At 44.7% G+C, this 27,500-nt stretch overlaps 1 protein-coding gene across 1 annotated transcript in view; it reads right to left on the bottom strand.

Annotated features, from left to right (window-relative positions):
* Nucleotides 1-10,403: 10,403 nt before the first annotated feature.
* LOC139372808 (disks large-associated protein 3-like) overlaps nucleotides 10,404-27,500 on the bottom strand; it is a 315,407-nt gene continuing 298,310 nt past the window's right edge. The window contains 10 exon segments of the mRNA XM_071112612.1: nucleotides 10,404-10,727; nucleotides 12,967-13,113; nucleotides 13,601-13,692; nucleotides 13,865-14,183; nucleotides 19,338-19,575; nucleotides 20,293-20,387; nucleotides 20,516-20,931; nucleotides 22,535-22,687; nucleotides 22,690-22,719; nucleotides 26,135-26,351. Coding sequence (XP_070968713.1) covers nucleotides 10,404-10,727; nucleotides 12,967-13,113; nucleotides 13,601-13,692; nucleotides 13,865-14,183; nucleotides 19,338-19,575; nucleotides 20,293-20,387; nucleotides 20,516-20,931; nucleotides 22,535-22,687; nucleotides 22,690-22,719; nucleotides 26,135-26,351 — 2,031 coding nt within the window.

Here is a 27,500-nt window from a genome sequence, read left to right as displayed (position 1 = left end):
AACCCAAGAGTTCTGAGTGGAATATAATCACATGTTGTAGCGACCTTGGATCCAGCGACTGTCGAGCCCAACACCTTCATTATTACGCTCTCAACCCCTTGATGAGGTTGCTAGGTGTTTGGTTAAGGTCGCTACAATATCCATGTTGGTCTTCAGCCCTCTTGTCTTTATCCCTTTCTTTTTGTCACCATCCATCCTTCGGTTTGTCCTTCCGTCCATTTTGTAATTTCTCATGCAACTACCAAAGGAGACCAGAGGGAGAATGAGAGAATCACTCACTTTTGTTCCAATATATGTCTTCTTCTCATCTTAGTACAAATCTTCAGCTCTGCTACGGTGGCATCAATAAGAGATTCTTCTAGATTGACAGATTTATTTTGACTTCACTTTACAAACTCACTCTTGAGTAGTGTTACCCCCCATAGTGTTACCCCCCCATAGCTATAGTCGAAGTAACAAACACTATCGATAATAATGACAGTGATAATATTAATCCACAGTAATGTTAGTAATAATAATAATAAATAATAATAATATTTATAATTATATAGTAATACTTATAATAATTATAATTATATAGTAATAATAATTATAATAATACTTATGATAATAATCATCATAATCATAATAGTCATTATAATAACAATACATGTACGATTAATGAGAGTAATTGGAGAGATATTGACATGTAGTTAACTTGGTAGTGGTAGGCAGGGTTTTAACATGGTAGGCAGGGTGGTAATGTGGTAAGCAGGATATTAATGTGGTAGGGGTAGGCAGGGTATTAACATGGTAGGGGTAGGCAGGGTGTTAACGTGGTAGGCAGGGTGTTAACGTGGTAGGCAGGGTGTTATCATAGTAGGGGTAGGCAGGGTATTAACGTGGTAGGGGGAGGCAGGGTATTAACATGGTAGGGTAGGCAGGGTTTTAACATGGTAGGGTAGGCAGGGTACTAATGTGGTAGGCAGGGTACTAACGTGGTAGGCAGGGTATTAACATGGTAGGGATAGGCATGACATTAACGTGGTAGGGTAGGCAGGGTACTAACGTGGTAGGGTAGGCAGGGTACTAACGTGGTAGGGTAGGCAGGGTACTAACGTGGTAGGCAGGGTATTAACATGGTAGGGATAGTCAGCGTAATAACGTGGTAGGCAGGCTATTACCATGCTAGGCAGGGTATTAATGTGGTAGGGGTAGGCAGGGTATTAATGTGGTAGGCAGGGTATTAATTTGGTAGGGATAGGCAGGGTATTAATGTGGTAGGGGTAGGCAGGGTATTAACGTGGTAGGGGTAGGCAGGGTATTAACATGGTAGGGGTAGACAGGGTATTAATGTGGTAGGGGTAGGCAGCGTATTAACGTGGTAGGCAGGGTATTAGCGTGGTAGGCAGGGTATTAATGTGGTAGGCAGGGTATTAATTTGGTAGGGATAGGCAGGGTATTAATGTGGTAGGGGTAGGCAGCGTATTAACGTGGTAGGCAGGGTATTAGCGTGGTAGGCAGGGTATTAACATGGTAGGGGTAGGCAGGGTATTAACATGGTAGGGGTAGGCCTGGGTATTCACGTGGTAGGGTTAGGCAGGGTATTAATGTGGTAGGGGTAGGCAGGTTATTAACATGTTAGGGGTAGGCAGGGTATTAATATGGAAGGCAGGGTATTAACGTGGTAGGGTTAGGCAGGGTATTAATGTGGTAAGGGTAGGCAGGGTATTAATGTGGTAGGCAGGGTATTAATGTGGTAGGGGTAGGCAGGGTATTAACATGGTAGGGGTAGGCAGGGTATTAATGTGGTAGGCAGGGTATTAACGTGGTAGGGTTAGGCAGGGTATTAATGTGGTAAGGGTAGGCAGGGTATTAATGTGGTAGGCAGGGTATTAATGTGGTAGGGGTAGGCAGGGTATTAATGTGGTAGGCAGGGTATTAATGTGGTAGGGGTAGGCAGGGTATTCATGTGGTAGGCAGGGTATTAACATGGTAGGGGTAGGCAGGGTATTAATATGGTAGGCAGGGTATTAACGTATTAGGGTTAGGCAGGGTATTAATGTGGTAGGCAGGGTATTAATGTGGTAGGGGTAGGCAGGGTATTAATATGGTATGCAGGGTATTAACGTGGTAGGGTTAGGCAGGGTATTAATGTGGTAGGGGTAGGCAGGGTATTAACATGGTAGGGGTAGGCAGGGTATTAATATGGTAGGCAGGGTATTAACGTGGTAGGGTTAGGCAGGGTATTAATGTGGTAGGGGTAGGCAGGGTATTAATGTGGTAGGCAGGGTATTAATGTGGTAGGGGTAGGCAGGGTATTAACATGGTAGGGGTAGGCAGGGTATTAATGTGGTAGGCAGGGTATTAACGTGGTAGGGTTAGGCAGGGTATTAATGTGGTAGGGGTAGGCAGGGTATTAATGTTGTAGGCAGGGTATTAATGTGGTAGGGGTAGGCAGGGTATTAACATGGTAGGGGTAGGCAGGGTATTAATGTGGTAGGCAGGGTATTAACGTGGTAGGGTTAGGCAGGGTATTAATGTGGTAGGGGTAGGCAGGGTATTAATGTGGTAGGGGTAGGCAGGGAATTAATGTGGTAGGCAGGGTATTCATGTGGTAGGGGTAGGCAGGGTATTGATGTGGTAGGCAGGGTATTAACGTGGTAGGGGTAGGCAGGGTATTAATGTGGTAGGCAGGGTATTAACGTGGTAGGGGTAGGCAGGGTATTAACATGGTAGGGTTAGGCAGGGTATTAATATGGTAGGGGTAGGCAGGGTATTAATGTTGACGTCACAGTGTGGTCACTCACTCACACACACGCACGCACGCACGCACGCACGCAGCTACAAGCTCTTCAGTGCTAACCAGGACACAACGCCTTCCTCCCATGGCTGCTCTGCCATCTCTCTGTCTGTGATTGTCGGGGTTGTGCCTGTACTCTGAGACCAGATGACCAGGTAGACCCAGTAGAGGGGTCAATCACTGCGACCTCCCTTCTTATTGTGGAGTATGTTCTTGGCTTCACCATTGTAAGGACGTGTGACTAAGGTCAGGGTTCAAGATACTGCTAGAAATTGAGGTACTGGTAGTTTGAATGACGTTTGCACATTTGTAGGGGGTGAAACTGGCCACTTGTTTGTCCTTGTGCTGTATCCAGAGTTGGCTATTGACCCAGTGTGAACCTGGAGGTAAGACCCATTGTTCAAAAGTGAGTCGGAGTCTGGTTGAAACCAGGCCCATTGTTTAAGAGTGAGTCGGAGTCTGGTTGAACCCAGGCCCATTGTTCAAGAGTGAGTCTCAGTCTGGTTGAACCCAGTTACATTGTTAAAGAGGGAGCCTCAGTCTGGTTGAACCCAGGCCCATTGTTCAAGAGTGAGTCTCAGTCTGGTTGAACCCAGGCCCATTGTTAAAAGAGTGAGTCTCAGTCTGGTTGAACCCAGGCCCATTGTTCAAGAGTGAGTCTCAGTCTGGTTGAACCCAGGCCCAATGTTAAAGAGTGAGTCTCAGTCTGGTTGAACCCAGGCCCATTGTTCAAGAGTGAGTCTCAGTCTGGTTGAACCCAGGCCCATTGTTCAAGAGTGAGTCTCAGTCTGGTTGAACCCAGGCCCATTGTTCAAGAGTGAGTCTCAGTCTGGTTGAACCCAGGCCCATTGTTAAAAGAGTGAGTATCAGTCTGGTTGAACCCAGGCCCATTGTTCAAGAGTGAGTCTCAGTCTGGTTGAACCCAGGCCCATTGTTAAGGAGGGAATCTCAGTCTGGTTGAACCCAGGCCCATTGTTAAGGAGGGAGTCTCAGTCTGGTTGAACCCAGGCCCGTTGTTAAGGAGGGAGTCTCAGTCTGGTTGAACCCAGGAAGGTCCAGCAAATCAAACGTACAGTAGAGGAGTTGACAGTCTATCACAGAGAGGAGTTGAGTCTATCACAGAGCAGAGGAGTTGACAGTCTATCACGGAGTAGAGGAGTTGACAGTCTATCCCACAGAGTAGAGGAGTTGACAGTCTATCACAGAGAGTAGAGGAGTTGACAGTCTATCACAGAGAGTAGAGGAGTTGACAGTCTATCACAGAGTAGAGGAGTTGACAGTCTATCCCACAGAGTAGAGGAGTTGACAGTCTATCCCACAGAGTAGAGGAGTTGACAGTCTATCCCACAGAGTAGAGGAGTTGACAGTCTATCACAGAGAGTAAAGGAGTTGACAGTCTATCACAGAGAGTAGAGGAGTTGACAGTATCACAGAGAGTAGAGGAGTTGACAGTCTATCCCACAGAGTGTAGGAGTTGACAGTCTATCACAGAGAGTAGAGGAGTTGACAGTCTATCACAGAGTAGAGGAGTTGACAGTCTATCCCACATAGTAGAGGAGTTGACAGTCTATCACAGAGAGTAAAGGAGTTGACAGTCTATCCCACAGAGTAGAGGAGTTGACAGTCTATCACAGAGAGTTGAGGAGTTGACAGTCTATCACAGAGAGTAGAGGAGTTGACAGTCTATCCCACAGATTAGAGGAGTTGACAGTCTATCACAGAGCAGAGGAGTTGACAGTCTATCACAGAGAGTAGAGGAGTTGACAGTCTATCACAGAGCAGAGGAGTTGACAGTCTATCACGGAGTAGAGGAGTTGACAGTCTATCCCACAGAGTAGAGGAGTTGACAGTCTATCCCACAGAGTAGAGGAGTTGACAGTCTATCCCACATAGTAGAGGAGTTGACAGTCTATCACAGAGCAGAGGAGTTGACAGTCTATCACAGAGAGTAGAGGAGTTGACAGTATCACAGAGAGTAGAGGAGTTCACAGTCTATCCCACAGAGTGTAGGAGTTGACAGTCCATCACAGAGAGTAGAGGAGTTGACAGTCTATCACAGAGTAGAGGAGTTGACAGTCTATCCCACAGAGTAGAGGAGTTGACAGTCTATCCCACAGAGTAGAGGAGTTGACAGTCTATCCCACAGAGTAGAGGAGTTGACAGTCTATCCCGCAGAGTAGAGGAATTGACAGTCTATCACAGAGAGTAGAGGAGTTGACAGTCTATCACAGAGTAGAGGAGTTGACAGTCTATCCCACAGAGTAGAGGAGTTGACAGTCTATCACAGAGTAGAGGAGTTGACAGTCTATCACAGAGTAGAGGAGTTGACAGTCTATCACAGAGAGTAGACGAGTTGACAGTCTATCACACAGTTGACAGTCTATCACAGAGAGTAGAGGAGTTGACAGTCTATCACACAGAGTAGAGGAGTTGACAGTCTCTCCCACAGAGCAGAGGAGTGGACAGTCTATCACAAAGAGTAGAGGAGTTGACAGTCTATGGCAGAGTAGAGGAGTTGACAGTCTATCCCACAGAGTAGAGGAGTTGACAGTCTATGGCAGAATAGAGGAGTTGACAGTCTATCACAGAGAGTAGAGGAGTTGACAGTCTATCACAGAGAGTAGAGGAGTTGACAGTCTATCACAGAGTAGAGGAGTTGACAGTCTATGGCAGAGTAGAGGATTTGACAGTCTATCACACAGTTGACAGTCTATCACGGAGAGTAGAGGAGTTGACAGTCTATCCTACAGAGTAGAGGAGTTGACAGTCTATCCCACAGAGTAGAGGAGTTGACAGTCTATCCCACAGAGTAGAGGAGTTGACAGTCTATCACAGAGAGTAGAGGAGTTTACAGTCTATCACAGAGAGTAGAGGAGTTGACAGTCTATCACAGACAGTAGAGGAGTTGACAGTCTATCCCACAGAGTAGAGGAGTTGACAGTCTATCCCACAGAGTAGAGGAGTTGACAGTCTATCACAGAGAGTAGAGGAGTTGACAGTCTATCACAGAGAGTAGAGGAGTTGACAGTCTATCACAGAGAGTAGAGGAGTTGACAGTCTATCACAGAGAGTAGAGGAGTTGACAGTCTATCACAGAGTAGAGGAGTTGACAGTCTATCACAGAGAGTAGAAGAGTTGACAGTCTATCACACAGTTGACAGTCTATGGCAGTTGCACCCATCTACAGAACAGGTGTTTTTAACCAGTTTAAAAGGCAAGAAGGCCAGGTTGTACTCTGATTCATTTTGAGGTTGTAACTCCCTTTGAAAGAATGACCAGCGGGATGAAAATAAGGTGTTAAAATATGACGAGGCTGATCCGAGGTTGTTCCGAGGCTGAGTGAAACGTCCCTCCGTGTGTCGTGCTCGTGCTTCAAGTAGATCATCCTTAGGAAAAACTGTCTTCAGGAGAATCGTTGACAGTGGAAAAAGGTGCAGTAATTTCTGTCTTTGTGCTTTTGTTTTGTCTTGAGAGGTTTCAACACTTAATGCAATATCTTAGGGGATGCAGGGGAACGTTTGGAACTCAGGTGGAATTCAAATCCGCGTTTGGGGTTACAAGCGTTGCAGCCTTTTAATTAAGGACATTTCCTATGCAGTCATTTACTGTGAATGGAATCTCTGCGAACGCGGCAACGTGGCTTTAAAAGCCGCAATGCCTATAATCCGTGATCGGATTTGAATCCCAGCCTAAACCATCTGTGGTACGTTATTCAGGGGAGAAATAAAAGTTTTCAATTGAATGATATTTGAAGAGTCTTTAAAATGGGAAAAAGGCCCTGAGATATATATCAGTCTGGCTTGTGGTTAAACTAACGGGGGAAAAGAGAGACAGATCTGGGCGTCCTAAAAAGGACTACAGGGATATCTAAAGGAAAGATAGACCTCTGCCTAACTCAACTAAATCACATACTTTTCCATAATTATTTCTCTCCAGAATATTTACATATTTGTGTATAAACCTTTAGTATGTTACAAGAAAAAAACCCACATCTAGCTGGTTAGGCACATGGAGTTGGGAAGAGAGAGAGACAGAGAGACAGAGAGACAGAGAGACAGAGAGAGACAGAGAGGCAGAGAGACAGAGACAGAGAGACAGAGAGAGACAGAGAGAGAGAGAGAGAGAGAGAGAGAGAGAGAGAGAGAGAGAGAGAGAGAGAGAGAGAGAGAGAGAGAGAGAGAGAGAGAGAGAGAGAGAGAGACAGAGAGAGACAGAGAGAGACAGAGAGAGACAGAGAGAGACAGAGAGACAGAGAGGGGTTGGACTATTGATATAAAGAGCATATTTGTCAAATAGCAGATACCATTTATACCCTGTGATTTGGACCATACCACTCCTACACGTTAATTAATCAGTTATACCCTGTGATTTGGACCATACCACTCCTGCACGTTAATTAATCAGTTATACCCTGTGAATTGGACCATACCACTCCTACATGTTAATTAATCAGTTATACCCTGTGAATTGGACCATACCACTCCTACATGTTAATTAATCAGTTATACCCTGTGAATTGGACCATACCACTCCTACACGTTAATTAATCAGTTATACCCTGTGAATTGGACCATACCACTCCTACACGTTAATTAATCAGTTATACCCTGTGAATTGGACCATACCACTCCTACACGTTAATTAATCAGTCATGCCCTGTGAATTGGACCATACCCCTCCTACATGTTAATTAATCAGTTATACCCTGTGAATTGGACCATCCCACTCCTACACGTTAATTAATCAGTCATGCCCTGTGAATTGGACCATACCACTCCTACATGTTAATTAATCAGTCATACCCTGTGAATTGGACCATACCACTCCTACACATTAATTAACCACGTTTGAAAAACGACTTCTGGATATGCCAAATATCTGTAATATTACACAATGCTGTAGTTTATAGTACTATAGTTATAGTTCCACATCTTTCTATGTGTATTTCCTTTACATCTCTACTAATCTAGAAATGTAGGTAAATAACATACTAAAATATACATCTCACATTAAATATTACATTTTCAGCTCATTACATTTTCTGATTATATAAAAGGAATAGCCAGGTCATGATAACAGAATCACCTCACAATTGGGCTTCAAGTATATAGCTCAAAAATACAAGTCAACACACACACTGCAAAACGCAGCCCTTGTTCATCGCAAAATGTCACCCATAATTACGAGTGCAAACACACGGCTTGGAGGGAAATCATATATTTTTTCTCGTTTTTGTCTCTTAAATTCAAATGTTTTTTTTTTTGTTCAAATCCACAGTATTTCAGAGCCCCTTGAAAATTTTCTTGGGCAAAAAAACTCATCAATAATTCCTTTGTTATTGGAGACAGATAAGACCATGTGACCCACCCAGCCTACTGTATGGTACTGTGCCTTCTCTCTGTTTCCGTCCCTCGTTCCAATTCTCTTTTTTTAGAGGGGAAAAGAGAAGGGACATTGAATTATGCTTTAAAAGATTCTGGAGAGGAAGGTTTTAGTGAATTAGACTGGATTTCACTGTATAGGCAACACATGACAAGGCTTCTGAGAGAAATGGAGAGAGAGGGAGACAGGAAGAGAGAGGGAGACAGGAAGAGAGAGAGAGAGACAGGAAGAGAGAGAGAGAGAGGGAGACAGGAAGAGATATATATATATATATATATATATATATATATATATATATATATATATAATATGACATTTGTAATGTGTTTATTGTTTTGAAACTTCTGTATGTGTAATGTTTACTGTTAATTTTGATTGTTTATTTCACTTTATATATTATCTACCTCACTTGCTTTGGCAATGTTAACACATGTTTCCCATGCCAATAAAGCCCCTTGAATTGAATTGAATTGAGAGACAGGAAGAGAGAGAGAGAGATAGAGAGAGACAGGAAGAGAGAGAGAGGGGGGGGGGGTGAAAGGAGAGCAAAGAGTTAATCCCTCTCTCCGTTGGAAGGGTCTTGTGCTGAAGTTACATAGAGGGAGGAGGAAGCTGACAGGCAGAGAAATCGCCTGGGGCCCTTGGCAGCTCTTCGATTCATTTGGCCATTTTGCTTGTCGATCCAATCTTGAAAAAAACATTTTTGTTGGAAATGTAATAAATATATCTAAAAAGTACATAAGACTTTTTTTGCTACGTAAGTCTCCTGTTTTTATGAGGCCGATATTCCCCAGTCCCACACACCCTCCTCCTCTGACAGTGATTCTGTGATTCTCATTTTGGCCACCAGGGGGTGCCATTGTCTCACAGTGAAAAAGGATCCCCTGTTGTGAAATTTCAATATTCTGAAAAACTCTAAAACTAAAAAAAAATAAAATAAATAATCATACCACCCACCCACTGCCAAACCTTTTACACTTCAGAAGGAATATCTCAAAAAAAGAAAACAGCTTCAAGGTTTTTTGTTTGTTTGTGATGTTCTCTGGCTGTCAAGTATACCGTGCCACACTAGATAGCTGGTGAACAGCATCGTTCAAAACGATGTACAAAAAAAGAAAAACACACTCTCCTTCAAACAGTACACTGCTACCCAGACAGCTGGTAGATTGATGGATGCTCGGGCCAATAGGAAGGAGTCGCGAGAGAATTAAACCTTAGGTGAATGAGTGTTGACCGGGACATGTGTAGGAGGCATGTAGGTTAAAATGAAATCCACAGTTGAATGTTGAGTGAGTGTGTATTAACACAGTCTTCAGAGGATGTAGCCAACTAGCCAAATGGTGTCGAACGGTAGCTAGTTGATATTGAGATTACCTTTAGAGCCTTGGGTGATGTTGAGTGGCCATTTAGAGGGAGAATCTGCTCCATGCCCACAAGAGTGGTTGAGATTTGTGAAGCCCTTATTTCCTGTGAAGATGGAAGCTAGGCTAAGATAGGCTAAGAGGCTAAGATGAGCTAAGAGGCTAAGATAGGCTAAGATGAGCTAAGAGGCTAAAATGGGCTAAAATAGGCTAAGAGGCTAAGATGAGCTAAGAGGCTAAGATAGGCTAAGAGGCTAAGATGAGCAAAGAGGCTAAGATAGGCTAGGCTATTCCAGGCTTGGCTAGGCTACGCTATAGGTGGACAGGCATGCACAGACATGCTACTATTGCATGACTACACCTTTCAGTGACTGTCACTGTATTTTACAGCTCTCTCTCTCTCCCCCCGACTAAGATGAGGGAAATAAATGTGTGTGTGGAGTCAACTGTGATCCCCGTAGTCATCATTCTCGCTACAGATTGTTTGTGTTTGTTTATTGGGGATTCAAAGTTCCAGGGCACAAATGGCTCTCCCCTTCTGTCTTGCCTCGTCCTTGGAATGCCATGACGATGGGACCCAGCATCCCCCAACAGTGACGGCTTGAGAAAGTCAGTATGGCCCATATCGTCATTGGGAGAGGGGGGATCAGTGTATGGAACTTGGGAGAGTTTTGGTTGATCTAGGATCCTCAGAAAATAGGTTGTATCTCCACGTTTAGTTGGTTCCAGTGTTCAGAACTGGGTCTGAGCCTCCAGGATGTAGATCTCAATGGTTGTGGTCGTTCTAGGTTGGGATAGCTAGCTATATCTCTATATTTAGGCTGTCCCAGGCGTCGGGTCGGTTCTGTTCACTGGGATAAAGGGCTGTATCACCATGTTCAGAGCCGGGTCTGAGCCTCTGGGATGTAGATCTCGATGCTGTCGGCGCTCTCCGTGGCTGAGTTCTGTCTGAAGGAAGAGGACCTCTTGGTCTGGAGCAGTCTCCTGCGTGCCTCAGTCCTCTGTCTGTCCCCCAGGTCTAAGGACTTCTCCCGGATAGGCACGGCCCGTCCCACACCCCCGCTACGGGCCATCACCAACACCCCTCCGACTCCTCCTACCCCTCGTTCCACTGAGAGGTCGTTGACGCTGTCAGCACGGAGACTGCCGCTCACTCCCCCAGCTGGCTTCTTTGGTAGTGGGGGAGGAAGCTTCTTGTCATCCTGAGGGAGATGAGGTGGGGGGGGGTGAGGGGGGATGAGGGGGACGAGGGGAAGGGGGGATGAGGGGAGGGGGGATGAGGAGAAGATGGAGATGAGGGGGATGAGAGGAGGGGGGGATGAGGGGAAGGGGGGAGGTGGGATGAGGGGGATGAGGGGAGGTGGGATGAGGGGAAGGGGGGATGAGGGGAAGAGGGGGATGAGAGGAGGGGGGGATGGGGGAAGAGCGGGATGAGGGGAAGAGGGAGATGGGGGGATGAGAGGAAGAGGGGAAGAGGGGGATGAGAGGAAGGGGATGAGGGGAAGAGCGGGATGAGGGGAAGAGGGAGATGAGGGGAAAAGGGGGATGAGGGGAAGGGGGGATGAGAGGAAGAGGGGAAGAGGGGGATGAGAGGAAGGGGATGAGGGGAAGGGGGTTGAGAGGAAGAGGGGGATGAGGGGTGGACATTATGGAAGGATGGAGCAGGGTCATGGGATAATGAGGGAGATGAGGGAGAATGAGGGAAAGGGTTGAGTGAGAAAATGAGAAGATCAAATAGAAGATTGTAGGGGCGGACAGACAAATAATGAGATTAAACAATAAACCATTAAACAATACAAAGGTAAAAAAGACAGAATAACGACACCAGTGTCAGGACGTGGATAAACAGAGGAAGAACAATAGTTCATAGATGCTACTGGGAGTGTAGAACTTCCTGTCTCTCCTAAAAACAATATATCAGATGTAAATAAACAACACAGAGCATTTTGTTACGTTTTTACTCATCCATCTACACACAATACAATATAATGACTAAGAGCTGAAATAACTGAAATAACTTATTTACAGAAGTATTCAGACCCTTTGCTATGAGACTCTAAATTGAGCTCAGGTGCATCCTGTTTCCATTGATCATCCTTGAGATGTTTCTACAACTTGGAGTCCACCTGTGGTAAATTAAATTGATTGGACATGATTTGGAAAGGCACACACCTGTCTATATAAGGTCCCACAGCATGTCAGAGCAAAAACCAAGTCATGAGGTTGAAGGAATTGTCCGTAGAGCTCAGAGACAGGATTGTGTCGAGGTACAGATCCAGGGAATGGCTCCAAAACATTCTGCAGCATTGAAGGTCCCCGAGAACGCAGTGGCCTCCATCATTCTTAAATGGAAGAAGTTTAAGACACTTCCTAGAGTCAGCCGTCGGGCCAAACTGAGCACTCGGGGGAGAAGGACCTTGGTCAGGGAGATGACCAAGAACCCGATGGTCACTATGACAGAGCTCCAGAGTTCCTCTGTGGAGATGGGAGAACCTTCCAAAAGGACAACCATCTCTGCAGCACACCAATCAGGCCTTTACAGAAGAGTGGCCAGAAGGAAGGCATATGGCAGCCCACTTGGAGTTTGCCAAAAGGCACCTAAGGGACTCAGACCATGAGAAACAAGATTCTCTGGTCTGATGAAACAAACATTGAACTCTTTGGCCTGAGTGCCAAGCGTCACGTCTGGAGGAAACCTGGCACCATCCATACGGTGAAGCATTGCCCGGACTTGAACCCGATCGAACATCTCTGGAGAGTCCTGAAAATAGCTGTGCAGCAACGCTCCCCATCCACCCTGACAGAGCTTGAGAGGATCTGCAGAGAAGAATGGGAGAAACTCCCCAAGTACAGGTGTGCCAAGCTTGTAGCTTCATACCCAAGAAGACTCTAGGCTGTAATCGCTGCCAAAGGTGCTTCAACAAAGTACTGAGTCAAGGGTCTGAATACTTATGTAAATGTGATATTTAAGTTTATTTTATTTATTTTTTTTAAATTTACATTTGCAAAAAATTCTAAAAACCTGTTTTTGGTTTGTCATTATGGGGTATTATTGTGTAGAATTGAGGGGGAAAATTTAATCAGTTTTAGATTAAGGCTGTAACGTAACAAAATGTGGAAAAAGTCAAGGGGTCTGAATACTTTCTGAATGCACTGCATTTTAGAAGTTTTGCCATAAAGCTTGGAAACAACACTCAGTCATTTTAGCTCAAACAGGCTCAGTTCCTTTCATTCAGAACTAACACACAGCTTTAGAGCTCAATGCCATTTCGGCTCAAAGCCTCTCTCCTCAATTTCTTATGACGTTGTGCAGTTTCACAGCCAGGGCTTGCTCGCGGGGGCACCATCTGTGCCACTCTCTGACACACTGCCATCTTCACACTCTGGGGAATGACCCAGGATCAGGAGGCAGCAGGGTCAAGCCGACACCCCAGCTCTCACCTTCTTGTCTGGGGGAAGCCTCCAGCCGGAGTCCTTGAGACTCTGGAGGTGCTGGAACTTGACCCTGACGTCTTCCATGTTGAGCTGGAGCAGGTCCCAGAGCCCGGACAGGTCCTGAGAGGTGGGCTGGGGGTATGCTGAGGGGTCCTGGAGGGGTGAGGGGTGGAGGGAAGGGTAAAAAATAAATAATTCATAAGTAGGGTGGGAATCATAAGAACCAGTTAGGAGAAAACTGTGAATAAACTGTAGAATAAATGGCCAGGGCTATGAGTTCTTCATAGGTAGACAGAGAACACATAGAGAACACAGACACTCCCTAACCATAACCCCTAACCCCTAACCGTAATTGTAACCCCTAACCATAACCCCTAACCCTAATTGTAACCCCTAACCATAACCCCTAACCATAACCCCTAACCCCTAACCATAACCCCTAACCATAACCCCTAACCATAACTAACCCTAAAATAGGCTTTTTCCTTGTGGGGAAATGTCCTCGCTTGTATGAGTTTTTCCCCCCTTGGTTTACTATCCATGTGAGGACTTCTGGTCCCCACAAAGATAGTAAAACCAAAAACATACACACACACACACGAACACACGCACACACGCACGCACACACCCACCCACCCACCACGCTTTGCTGGCACAGACGGAAGAACTGCTGGACCTTCTGAGACATGAGCATCTGGGCACTGCCCACCGCGTTACGGATCAGCTCCAGAACTGGACAGGAAACACACAGGAAACAGGAAGAGGGGGAGTCAGTACACAGGAAGTAGAAAGTAAAACGTGTGTAATTTGTGAGCTGAGGTTTAAACCAGTCCGTATTTCCTATAACTTAGTCCTCTTTCTGACAGTCCCCACCCCTCATCCAACCCCCCCCCCCTTTCCTCACCCTCCTCCGGCAGCTCGTTCTCCTCCGCCTCTCTCTCCATGTTCTGACACCATCCCTCCATCCTCTCCACCTCCATCTGAAGGAGGCGTAGGAAAAACTCTCCGTCTCTCAGACAGGGCGAGGCGCGACCAGAGTCAGGCAGACTCCGGGGGCCCCCCTCCAGTGAGGGCTGGGGTGTACCTGTCCAGCCTCCACGGTCCGCAGCGAGGGGCAGGGGGGAGTGGGCCCGCGGGGGCAGCGGGGGGATCTGGTGGTTGTCTGTAGCGTAACCATCCTGAACATAGTCCTCTCTGTAGGTCCACTGGCCCTGGGTGTGCACCTAGAGACAACCAGTAGCAACAACCAGTTATGCTAGTTGATAAGGTAAGGCTTAGCTCAACATTAAACAACCAGTTATGCTAGTTGATAAGCTACGGTAAGGTAAGGCTTAGCTCAACATTAAACAACCAGTTATGCTAGTTGATAAGCTACGGTAAGGTAAGGCTTAGCTCAACATTAAACAACCAGTTATGCTAGTTGATAAGCTACGGTAAGGTAAGGCTTAGCTCAACATTAAACAACCAGTTATGCTAGTTGATAAGCTACGGTAAGGTAAGGATTAGCTCAACATTAAACAACCAGTTATGCTAGTTGATAAGGTAAGGCTTAGCTCAACATTAAACAACCAGTTATGCTAGTTGATAAGCTACGGTAAGGTAAGGATTAGCTCAACATTAAACAACCAGTTATGCTAGTTGATAAGGTAAGGTAAGGTAAGGCTTAGCTCAACATTAAACAACCAGTTATGCTAGTTGATAAGGTAAGGCTTAGCTCAACATTAAACAACCAGTTATGCTAGTTGATAAGCTACGGTAAGGTAAGGATTAGCTCAACATTAAACAACCAGTTATGCTAGTTGATAAGGTAAGGCTTAGCTCAACATTAAACAACCAGTTATGTTAGTTGATAAGGTAAGGCTTAGCTCAACATTAAAACAACCAGTTATGCTAGTTGATAAGCTACGGTAAGGTAAGGCTTAGCTCAACATTAAACAACCAGTTATGCTAGTTGATAAGCTACGGTAAGGTAAGGCTTAGCTCAACATTAAACAACCAGTTATGCTAGTTGTTAAGCTACGGTAAGGTAAGGCTTAGCTCAACATTAAACAACCAGTTATGCTAGTTGATAAGCTACGGTAAGGTAAGGCTTAGCTCAACATTAAACAACCAGTTATGCTAGTTGATAAGCTACGGTAAGGTAAGGCTTAGCTCAACATTAAACAACCAGTTATGCTAGTTGATAAGCTAAGGTAAGGTAAGGCTTAGCTCAACATTATACAACCAGTTATGCTAGTTGATAAGCTAAGGTAAGGTAAGGCTTAGCTCAACATTAAACAACCAGTTATGCTAGTTGATAAGGTAAGGCTTAGCTCAACATTAAACAACCAGTTATGCTAGTTGATAAGCTACGGTAAGGTAAGGCTTAGCTCAACATTAAACAACCAGTTACGCTAGTTGATAAGCTACGGTAAGGTAAGGCTTAGCTCAACATTAAACAACCAGTTATGCTAGTTGATAAGCTAAGGTAAGGTAAGGCTTAGCTCAACATTAAACAACCAGTTATGCTAGTTGATAAGCTACGGTAAGGTAAGGCTTAGCTCAACATTAAACAACCAGTTATGCTAGTTGATAAGCTAAGGTAAGGTAAGGCTTAGCTCAACATTAAACAACCAGTTATGCTAGTTGATAAGCTAAGGTAAGGTAAGGCTTAGCTCAACATTAAACAACCAGTTATGCTAGTTGATAAGCTACGGTAAGGTAAGGATTAGCTCAACATTAAACAACCAGTTATGCTAGTTGATAAGCTACGGTAAGGTAAGGCTTAGCTCAACATTAAACAACCAGTTATGCTAGTTGATAAGCTAAGGTAAGGTAAGGATTAGCTCAACATTAAACAACCAGTTATGCTAGTTGATAAGCTACGGTAAGGTAAGGCTTAGCTCAACATTAAACAACCAGTTATGCTAGTTGGTAAGGTAAGGCTTAGCTCAACATTAAACAACCAGTTATGCTAGTTGATAAGCTACGGTAAGGTAAGGCTTAGCTCAACATTAAACAACCAGTTATGCTAGTTGATAAGCTACGGTAAGGTAAGGCTTAGCTCAACATTAAACAACCAGTTATGCTAGTTGATAAGCTACGGTAAGGTAAGGCTTAGCTCAACATTAAACAACCAGTTATGCTAGTTGATAAGCTACGGTAAGGTAAGGATTAGCTCAACATTAAACAACCAGTTATGCTAGTTGATAAGCTAAGGTAAGGTAAGGCTTAGCTCAACATTAAACAACCAGTTATGCTAGTTGATAAGCTACGGTAAGGTAAGGCTTAGCTCAACATTAAACAACCAGTTATGCTAGTTGATAAGCTAAGGCTTAGCTCAACATTAAACAACCAGTTATGCTAGTTGATAAGCTACGGTAAGGTAAGGCTTAGCTCAACATTAAACAACCAGTTATGCTAGTTGATAAGGTAAGGTAAGGTAAGGCTTAGCTCAACATTAAACAACTCAACACAGAACCTGATCGAGGAAGTTTGTGACTTAAGCTCCCTAAAATAATAAAAGGGTTTAATTCAAAGCAAGTCAAGTTAGTTTAATGGAGAGGATACTTTTAAGTGAAGATTGTAACTTTCTGTTGTTTAATAGGAAGAAGTGGAGGGATTATCATTATGTAATGAATTCCCAATGGAGATGAAGTGGACAGGAAGCACAGTTGAAGTCGGAAGTTTACATACATCATTAAAACTTGTTTTTTAACCACTCCACAAATGTTCTTGTTAACAAAATATAGTTTTGGCAAGTCGGTTAGGACATCTACTTTGTTCATGACACAAGTCATTTTTCCAACAATTGTTTACAGACAGATTATTTCACTTATAATTCACTGTATCACAATTCCAGTGGGTCAGAAGTTTACATACACTAAGTTGACTGTGCTTTAAAAAAGTTGGAAAATTCCAGAAAATTATGTCACGACTTTAGAAGCTTCTGATAGGCTAATTGACATCATGTGAGTCAATTGGAGGTGTACCTGTGGATGTATTTCAAGGCCTACCATCAAACTCAGTGATTCTGAAAATCAAAAGAAAGCAGCCAAGACCTCAGAATTATTTTTAATAGACTGGTTCATCCTTGGGAGAAACACCATGGAACCACGCAGCCGTCATACCGCTCAGGAAGGAGAAGCGTTCTGTCTCCTAGAGATTAACGTACTTTGGTGCGAAAAAGTGCAAATCAATCCCAGAACAGCAGCAAAGGACCTTGTGAAGATGCTGGAGGAAACAGGTACAAAAGTATCTATATCCACAGTAAAACGAGTCCTATATCGACATAACCTGAAAGGCCGCTCAGCAAGGAAGAAGCCACTGCTCCAAAACCACCTTTAAAAAGCCAGACTACGGTTTGCAACTGCACATGGGGACAAAGATCATACTTTTTGGAGAAATGTCCTCTGGTCTGATGAAACAAAAATAGAATTGTTTGGGCATAATGACCATCGTTACGTTTGGAGGAAAAAGGGTTATGCTTGCAAGCCGAAGAACACCATCCCAACCGTGAAGCACAGGGGTGGCAGCATCATGTTGTGGGATGGTTTTGCTGCAGGAGGGACTGGTGCACTTCACAAAATAGATGCATGAGGTAAGAAAATTACGTGGATATATTTAAGCAACAGCTCAAGACATCAGTCAGGAAGTTAAAGCTTGGTCGCAAATCGGTATTCCAAATGGACAATGACCCCAAGCATACTTCCAAAGTTGTGGCAAAATGGCTTAAGGACAACAAAGTTAAGGTTTTGGAGTGGCCATCACAAAGCCCTGACCTCAATCTAATAGAACCTTTGTGTGCAGAACTGAAATAGTGTGTGCGAGCAAGGAGGCCTACAAAACTGACTCAGTTACACCAGCTCTGTCAGGTGGAATGGGCCAAAATTCATCCAACTTATTGTGGGAAGCTTGTGGAAGGCTACCTGAAATGTTTGACCCAAGTGAAACAATTTAAAGACAATGCTACCAAATACTAACTGAGTGTATGTAAACCTCTGACCCACTGGGAATGTGATGAAAGAAATAAAAGCTGAAATAAATAATTGTCTCTACTATTATTCTGACATTTCACATCTTAAAATAAAGTGGTGATCCTAACTGACCTAAAACAGAATTTTTACTGGGATTAAATGTCAGGAATTGTGAAAAACTGAGTTGAAATGTTTTTGGCTAAGGTGTATGTAATCCTCTGACTTCAATTGTCGATAAGTCCTTTAATGATGTACTGAAGTCCCAGTGGGGATGAAGAGGACAGGAAGTAGATAAATCCTTTAATGATGTACTGAAGTCCCAATGGGGAGGAAGAGGACAGGAAGTAGATAAGTCCTTTAATGATGTACTGAAGTCCCAATGGGGATGAAGAAGACAGGAAGTAGATACGTTCTTTAATGATGTATTGAAAATAATAAACATAAAGCAGCCAAACTGCCGTTGCATATTATCCTTACGCAGGAGCTAGAGATGCTAACTACTACTAGCAAACTAACTAACTATCTACCTAATTGATAGCTAGCTAACTAACCAACAAAATGCTAACTAACTAACTAACTAACTAACTAACTAACTAACGAACTAACAAACTAACGAACTAACAAACGAACTAACTAACTAACTGCTAACAACTGAACAAATACCTGCTAATAAACTAACAAACTAACCAACTAACTAACTAACTAATGAACTGCTAACTAACTAACTAACTAACTAACTACCCAACCAACCAACTAACTAACTGCTAACTAACTAACTAATGAACTAACTAAATAAATAAATACCAGCTAATAAACTAACCAACTAACTAACTAATTAATGAACTAACTAACTGCTAACTAACTAACTGCTAACTAACTAAATACATACCTACTAATAAACTAACTAACTAACTAACCAATGATCTAACTGCTAGCTAACTAACTAACTGCTAACTAATAAACTAACTAACTAACTGCTAACTAACGGAACAAATACCTGCAAATAAACCAACCAACTAACTAACTAACTAACTAACAGACCAACTAACTGCTAACTAACTAACTAACTAACTAACTAACTAACTAATGAAACAAATACCTGCAAATAAACGAACCAACTAACCAACTAACTAACTGCTAAAAAACAAACAAACTAACTAACTGCTAACAAACAAACTAACTCACTAACTGCTAACTAACTAACTCACTAACTGCTAACTAACTAACTCACTCACTCACTAACTGCTAACTAACTAAATAAATACCTGCTAATAAACTAACCAACTAACCAACTAAGTAACTAACCAACTGCTATCCAACTAACTTGCTAACAAACCAACTAGCTCATTTACTTACCAACTAACTAACTAACTAACTAACTAACTAACTAACTAACTAACCCAACCCAACCCAACCACTGACCGTGCGGTGGTACTCTGCGTACTGGTCGGCTGACCCTGGCTCTGAGGAGTGTCTCTGGAAGGAGCAGCCGAACTGGGGGCTCTTATCCTGGGTAGGAACAGCGATGGTGAGGCCTGGGAACTGGAGGCTCTTATCCTGGGTAGGTACAGTGATGGTGAGGCCTGGGTAACCCCCCTCTGGATCCAGGTCTGCCTGGACGCCGGCCGTCACGCTGTTGGAGCGCTTGAACCGAGCACGCCTGGGAGGAGAGGAGGGGAAAGAGGGGAGGAGGGTTGGGCTGTATCTACTGTAAATACACACGGACACTATTCATGCAGAGACAGACAGATGAGGGAGATTGAAGGAATGTTTTCCTTTGTCAGATTCAACTTCGATAATAACTGGGTGTAACCATGACTACTGTGTATACACCCGGAAAAGGGTGAGATTGTGACACCCGGGGACAGAAAGGAAGAGACAGAGACAGAGAGAGACAGAGAGAGACAGAGACAGAGACAGAGCGAGAGAGAGAGTGAGAGCGAGAGAGAGAGAGAGAGAGGGAGAGAGACAGAGAGAGGGAGGGGGACAGAGACAGAGACAGAGACAGAGAGAGAGAGAGACAGAGACAGAGACAGAGAGAGAGACACAGAGAGCGAGAGAGACAGAGACAGAGAGAGAGACAGAGAGAGAGACAGAGAGAGAGACAGAGAGAGAGACAGAGACAGAGAGAGAGAGAGACAGAGACAGAGACAGAGAGAGAGACAGAGAGAGAGACAGAGAGAGAGAGAGCGAGAGCGAGGGCGACAGAGCGAGAGAGCGAGAGAGCGAGAGTAGATATGAAGGCAGTGAGGAAGAATACAACTCCTCTCTTAGACTTGGTGTAAAAAAAAACAATATTTCTCCTTACAGTGGAGTGAGCTGTAAAGCCATTTGTTAACCTTTAATGTGTGTTATTAAGCTGTAATTATAACAGTACCTCTTGTCTTCCTCCACCTGCACTCCTATAGAGTGAACCTCTCTCAGAGCCTTGCTCTCCGCGTCCGAGTCTGTCAGGGTCCCCGTGCTGTCCACCTGACACACAGGGTCAAAGGTCAGATTTCATTCAAACAAACAACACAGTGAAATAAACAAACAGAAACATGGGAATAAATTATATCTCTATAACAAAAAAATGACACGTAAAAAAGCCCTCCTCAAACCTGTACAGCGATAGAAGGCCTCCAATTCCTTCCTCTTCCCTCCGTCTTGTTCTCCTCCTGTCCTCCTCCTCTTCCTCCTCCTCCTCCTCCTCCTCCTCCTCCTCCCATCTTACTCAGCACCATACTGTTCTGTGGGAGGGAGGCAGACTTCCACAGACTCCCCCCTGCCCGCCTCATATCCCTCTCTCCCCTCTCCCTTCCCCTGGGCCCCTCCAGGAGACTATCCGCGGAGCCACTATGTTTGACTCTGATGGGTCCCTGTCCTCCTCCTCCATAGGACATCAGCTCACGCCCGCCCCGGAGGACCCCGTCCAGACTCTCGGCTGAGTTGGAGTGCTGGTGGGAGCGGCCTTGTCCTGGTCCTGTGTAGTAACCTCCTTCCCTGGATCCCCTGGAGGTCTGACCAGACACCACAACTACGGAGACAGAGACAGACAGGAGATACATGATGTTGTTGGACTGGATCCCCTGGAGGTCTGACCAGACACCACAACTACAGAGACAGACAGGAGATACATGATGTAGTTGGACTGGATCCCCTGGAGGTCTGACCAGACACACAGGCAGAGTTACAAAGAAAAAGCCACACTGTCCAATAAAAACAAAATAATAGGATATGCAAAAGAACACAGACACTGGACAGAGGAACTCTGCCCAGTCTGAGATATGGCTTTTTTTCTTTGCAACTCTGCCTATAAGGCCAGCATCCTGAAGTCGCCTCTTCACTGTCAACGTTGAGACTGATGTTTTGCGGGTACTATTTAATGAAGCTGCCAGTTGAGGACTTGTCAGGCATCTGTTTCTCAAACTAGACACTCTAATGTACTTGTCCTCTTGCTCAGTTGTGCACAGGGGCCTCCCACTCCTCTTTCTATTCTGGTTAGAGCCAGTTTGCGCTGTTCTGTGAAGGGAGTAGTACACAGCATTGTACGAGATCTTCAGTTTCTTGGCAATTTCTCACATGGAATAGCCTTTATTTCTCAGAACAAGAATAGACTGACGAGTTTCAGAAGAAAAGTCTTTGTTTCTAGACATTTTGAGCCTGTAATTGAATCCACAAATGCCGATGCTCCAGATACTCAACTAGTCTAAAGAAGGACAGTTTTATTGCTTCTTTAATCAGGACAACAGTTTTCAGCTGTGCTAACATAATTGTAAAAGGGTTTTCTAATGATCAATTAGCCTTTTAAAATGGATAAACTTGGATTAACTAACACAACATTGGAACACAGGAGTGATGGTTGCTGATAATGGGCCTCTGTAGATATTCCATAAGATATCAGCTGTTTCCAGCTACAATAGTCATTTACAACATTAACAATGTCTACACAGTATTTCTGATCAACTTGATGTTATTTTAATGGACAAAAAAAATAGCTTTTCTTTCAAATACAAGGACATTTCTAAGTGACCGCAAACTTTTGAACGGCAGTGTATAGATACTATATACGTATTTCATTTTTTGACCCCTTTTCTTTACCAATTGATTGTTCCATCGCTGCTACGAACTCAGGAGAGGGTGAAGGTCGAGAGCCGTGCGTCCTCCGAAACACAACCCAACCAAGCCGCACTGCTTCTTGACACACCCGGAAGCCAGTCGCACCAATGTGTCAGAGGAAACACCGTACACCTGGTGACCGTGTCAGCATGCATGCGCCTGGCCGGCGTGATGGGACAAGAAAACATCCCTGCCGGCCAAACCCTCCCCTAACCCGGACGACGCTGGGCCAATTGTGCGCCGCCCCATGGGTCCCCTGGTCGCGGACGGCGGCGACAGAGCCTGGACTTAAATCAGGATCTCTAGTGGCACAGCTAGTACTGCGATGCAGTGTCTTAGACCACTGTGCCACTCGGGAGGCCTCAATCCTCCACAAGTTTACCCATTCACTCATCCAAATCTCACTCATCCAAATCTCACTCATCCAAATCTCACTCATCCAAATCTCACTCATCCAAATCTCACTCATCCAAAATGTTCTGAATTTATGCAAAAGGTGCATTTAGACTTAGTTGATTTACCATCAGTGATTCCCAGGTCGACAGAGTGGCTATGGTGTTGCCTGGGTCGTCCCAGGGCAGGCTGGCCTGTGTTCTGGAAGTAGGTATCCTGGGTAGACTCTGTACTACTCTGAGCCCTCACAGAGATGATAGGCTTGGACATACGAGGAGGGAGGGGGGAGGGCCACCCTTACGGTCTGGAAAAACTGGAGAGAGAGAGAGAGAGAGAGAGAGAGAGAGAAGGGAGGGCGGGGGGGGAGATGGAGAGGAAGATGAAGGGTTAGAGAGAGAGATATGAGAGGGAGGGAGAGAGAGAGAGAGGGAGGGAGAGAGAGATGGAGAGGGAGGGAGAGAGAGATGGAGAGGGAGAGAGGGAGAGGGAGGGAGAGGTGGAGAGAGGGAGAGGGAGGGAGAGATGGAGAGAGGGAGACAGTGGGAGAAAGAGAGGGAGAGAGAGATGGAGAGGGAGGGAGGGAGAGGGAGGGAGAGGTGGAGAGAGGGAGAGGGAGGGAGAGATGGAGAGAGGGAGACAGTGGGAGAAAGAGAGGGAGAGAGGAAGAATATAATCAATAGTTACTATCTGAATCTAAACATTGTAGAATGATACCAAAATCAAGGGTATGAAAAGAGAGAGAAGGGAGGAGAAGGATGAACAGAAAGCGAAGGAAGAATAGAGACAGAGAGAAGAAAGAGATTGTAATCACTGCCATTTGAAAAACCAGCTGCTAAAATACATCCTCCATTTTAGAGACAGAAGCCCATGTGGTGTGGTGCATGTTGTGAGGAGAGAGAGAGAGAGAGAGAGAGAGAGAAAGGAGAGAGAGAGAGACATAGAGAGAGAGAGAGAGAGAGACAGAGAGAGAGAGAGAGGGAGAGAGAGAGATACAGAGAGAGAGACCGATACAGACAGAGAGAGAGAGAGAGAGAAAGGAGAGAGAGAGAGAGACAGAGAGAGAGAGAGAGAGAGAGAGAGATACAGACACAGACACAGACACAGAGAGAGAGAGATAGAGAGAGAGAGAGAGAGAGAGAGAGAGAGAGAGAGGGAGACAGATACAGAGAGAGAGAGACTGAAAGAAAGATAAACAGAGCGAGAGAGAGAGAGAGAGAGACAGAGAGAGAGAGAGAGAGAGAGAGCGAGACAGAGACAGCGAGAGACTGAAAGAAAGATACAAACAGAGCGAACGAGAGAAAAGTGCGAGAGAGGGAGAGAGAATAAATGAGAAAGCTGTCAGTATCTTCCTCTGAATACAGTATGTCTGTTCCTCTGAGCTAACTGTACTATTTTCTTAAGAAGATAAAGCCATTTCCTGTGAGGAATATTGAAATGAGGAACCTCAAGCACACACAGTCCTCTGCAGTGGATACACAGCGTTTTTAAACGCTTTGCTCCCCTAGCTTCTTCATTTCCGACCCACTTGTCTCAGGAAGAAGTGATGAGCCTCACCTAAAAAGAAAAGCTCTCTGCTTGGGTGTGTGTGTGTGTGAGTGAGTGTGTGAGTGAGTGTGTGAGTGTGTGAGTGGGTGGGTGTTGTGAGTTAGTGAGTGAGTGTGTGTGTTGTGAGTGTTGTATTTGACTCTTCACAGCAGCTTTGATAAATCTCTGGGGGATTTTCAGGTCTAAGCCAGAAAATATGAGCCCTGTAAAGTACTGATGATAGCTCACTGGAGAGAGACACATAGGACACGCACACGCACGCGCACACACACACACACACGCACACAGTAGATTCTAGACGACAGAAAATAAGATTGAACGACAGAGAAAGAAAACAAAGGGAAAACGGAAAGAGAACAGATGAGAGATAACGAGGAAGAGAGAACTCTGAGGAGAGTTAAAGGAAATGAAATAGAGAGTATGAACACAAGAAGGATTAGACATCAGAGAAGAAAAGGTGAGAGTGAGATAAAGTTAAAGAGTGAGAGATGTTTGGCCCGGGGGTGTCCTCGGATGGGGCAACAGTCTCTCATGACCCCTCCTGTCTCAGCCTCCAGTATTTATGCTGCAGTAGTTTATGTGTCAGGGGGCTAGGGTCAGTTTGTTATATCTGGAGTACTTCTCCTGTCCTATTCGGTGTCCTGTGTGAATGTAAGTATGCTTTCTCTAATTCTCTCTTTCTCTCTTTATTTCTCTCTCTCAGAGGACCTGAGCCCTAGGACCATGCCTCAGGACTACCTGGCATGATGACTCCTTGCTGTCCCCAGTCCACCTGGCCGTGCTGCTGTTCCATTTTCAACTGTTCTGCCTTATTATTATTCGACCATGCTGGTCATTTATGAACATTTGAACATCTTGACCATGTTCTGTTATAATCTCCACCCGGCACAGCCAGAAGAGGACTGGCCACCCCACATAGCCTGGTTCCTCTCTAGGTTTCTTCATAGGTTTTGGCCTTTCTAGTGAGTTTTTCCTAGCCATCGTGCTTCTACACCTGCATTGCTTGCTGTTTGGGGTTTTAGGCTGGGTTTCTGTACAGCACTTTGAGATATCAGCTGATGTAAGAAGGGCTTTATAAATAAATTTGCTTTTGATTTGATTTGATTTGAAAGAGAGAGGGAGAGACTGAGATTTCGGTTACTGGCCCAATGCTCTAACCACTAGGCTACCTGCCACCCCAGGAGAGAGGGAGAGATAAAGTTAGAGAGGAAGAGATAGAGGGAAGGAGGGAGGGAGAAACAAAGAGAAGGAGAGAGGGAGAGATGAAGGGAAGGAGAGAGGGAGAGATAAAGGGAAGGAGAGAAGGAGAGATAAGGGAAGGAGAGAAGGAGAGATAAGGGAAGGAGAGAGGGAGAGATAAGGGGAAGGAGAGAAGGAGAGAAGGAGAGATAAGGGAAGGAGAGAGGGAGAGATAAAGGGAAGGAGAGAAGGAGAGATAAGGGAAGGAGAGAAGGAGAGATAACGGGAAGGAGAGAAGGAGAGATACAGGGAAGGAGAGAAGGAGAGATAAGGGAAGGAGAGAGGGAGAGATAAAGGGAAGGAGAGAAGGAGAGATAAGAGAAGGAGAGAAGGAGAGATAAGGGATGGAGAGAGGGAGAGATAAAGGGAAGGAGAGAAGGAGAGATAAGGGAAGGAGAGAGGGAGAGAAGGGAAGGAGAGAAGGAGAAATATGTGAAGGAGAGAGGGAGAGATAAAGGGAAGGAAATAAGGAGAGATAAGGGAAGGAGAGAAGGAGAGATAAGGGAAGGAGAGAGGGAGAGCAGGAGAGCAGCTGGAGACAGTGAGTAATGATGATAATAATAAACATTCCAGTCATCGTTATGGAGACAGAGGAGAGAGAGATTAAACCAGGGAGGGAGATAGAGAGAGGGAAATGGAGAGATGGAGAAATGGAGAGAGGGAGATAGAGAAATGTAGAGAGGGAGATAGGGAGATAGAGAGAGGGAGATGGAGAAATAGAGAAATGGAGAGAGGGAGATAGAGAAATTTAGAGAGGGAGATATAGAGAGAGAGGATACAGAGTACGGAGGAATGACTAGAGAGACTAGCCCAGCGGTGTGTGTGGGAACAATCCTATTAGGATGAGTTGTATTTCCTGACCTGAAGACTTGAGTTCTAATTCTTTGGATCTAAAGCGTTAACACAGATGGGTTTGATACCCGGTACCACACACACAAACTCACTGGCTCCTCCCTTGATGCTACCCTGGGGTCCCGATATGGAGAAGACGGACAGGCAGTCGTCGTCTTGGGAACAGCCGGCCTGGATGGCGCGGACGTAACTATGGGAACGGGTCCGGAAGCATCCAGGTAGATCCAAGGCTTCCACCGCCTGACTCTCAATCTCTCCAAACATGGTCTCACACACTGCCTCAAACTGACGATTCAGAGAGTCACCCAGCTACAGGAGAGAGAGAGAGAGAAAGAAAGAGAGAGAGAGAAGGAGAAAGAGAGAAAGAGAAGGAGAAAAGAGAGAGGAGAGAGAGAGAGAGAAAGACAGAGAGAGGAGAATGAGAGAGAGAGAGAGACAGAGAGACAGAGAAGGAGAAAAGAGAGAGAAGAGAGAGAGAGAGAAAGAAAGAGAGAGAGGAGAATGAGAGAGAGAGAGATAAAAGGAAACATTCCATAACAAAGCCATCACCTACAGAGAGATGAACCTGGAGAAGAGTCCCCTAAGCAAGCTGGTCCTGGGGCTCTGTTCACAAACACAAACACACCCTACAGAGCCCCAGGACAACAGCACAATTAGACCAATTAGACCCAACCAAATCATGAGAAAACAAAAAGAAAACAAAAAAGATAATTACTTGAAACTTTGGAAAGAATTTACAAAAAAACCCAGAGCAAACTAGAATGCTATTTGGTCCTACACAGAGAGTACACAGGGGCAGAATACCTGACCACTGTGACTGATCCAAACTTAAGGAAAGCTTTGACTACGTACAGACTCAGTGAGTACAGCCTTGCTATTGAGAAAGGCCGCCGTAGGCAGACCTGGCTCTCAAGAGAAGACAGGCTATGTGCTCACTGCCCACAAAATGAGGTGGAAACTGAGCTGCACTTCCTAACCTCCTGCCAAATGTATGACCATATTAGAGACACACATTTCCCTCAGATTACACAGATCCACAAAGAATTATAAAACAAACCCAATTTGTATAAACTCCCATATCTACTGGGTGAAATTCCACAGTGTGAAATCACAGCAGCAAAATTTGTGACCTGTTGCCACAAGAAAAGGGCAACCAGTGAAGAACAAACACCACTGTAAATACAACCCATATTTATTTATTTTCCCTTTTGTACTTGTATTTGCACACTGTACAATTTATATGTATAATATGACATTTGAAATGTATTTATTGTCCTTAACAGGAAGGGAGGACCTTCCTCCTCTTATTGCCACCGGGGCCCGCCAGTGTAACTGCTAAACTGCTTGCTATACACTGAGTACACATGGATTGGATTGTATTGTGGGTTTACTAACTCGTTATTTCTAGTTTGTTTAATAAAACTTCTTGTATCTAGGGGGCAGTATTTTCATTTTTGG

This window comes from Oncorhynchus clarkii, chromosome 18 (genome assembly GCF_045791955.1).
Source record: "Oncorhynchus clarkii lewisi isolate Uvic-CL-2024 chromosome 18, UVic_Ocla_1.0, whole genome shotgun sequence".
NCBI classification, from domain to species: domain Eukaryota; kingdom Metazoa; phylum Chordata; class Actinopteri; order Salmoniformes; family Salmonidae; genus Oncorhynchus; species Oncorhynchus clarkii.
The sequence above is the reverse complement of the archived record's forward strand: the minus strand, read 5'-3'. Positions and strand labels throughout refer to the sequence as shown.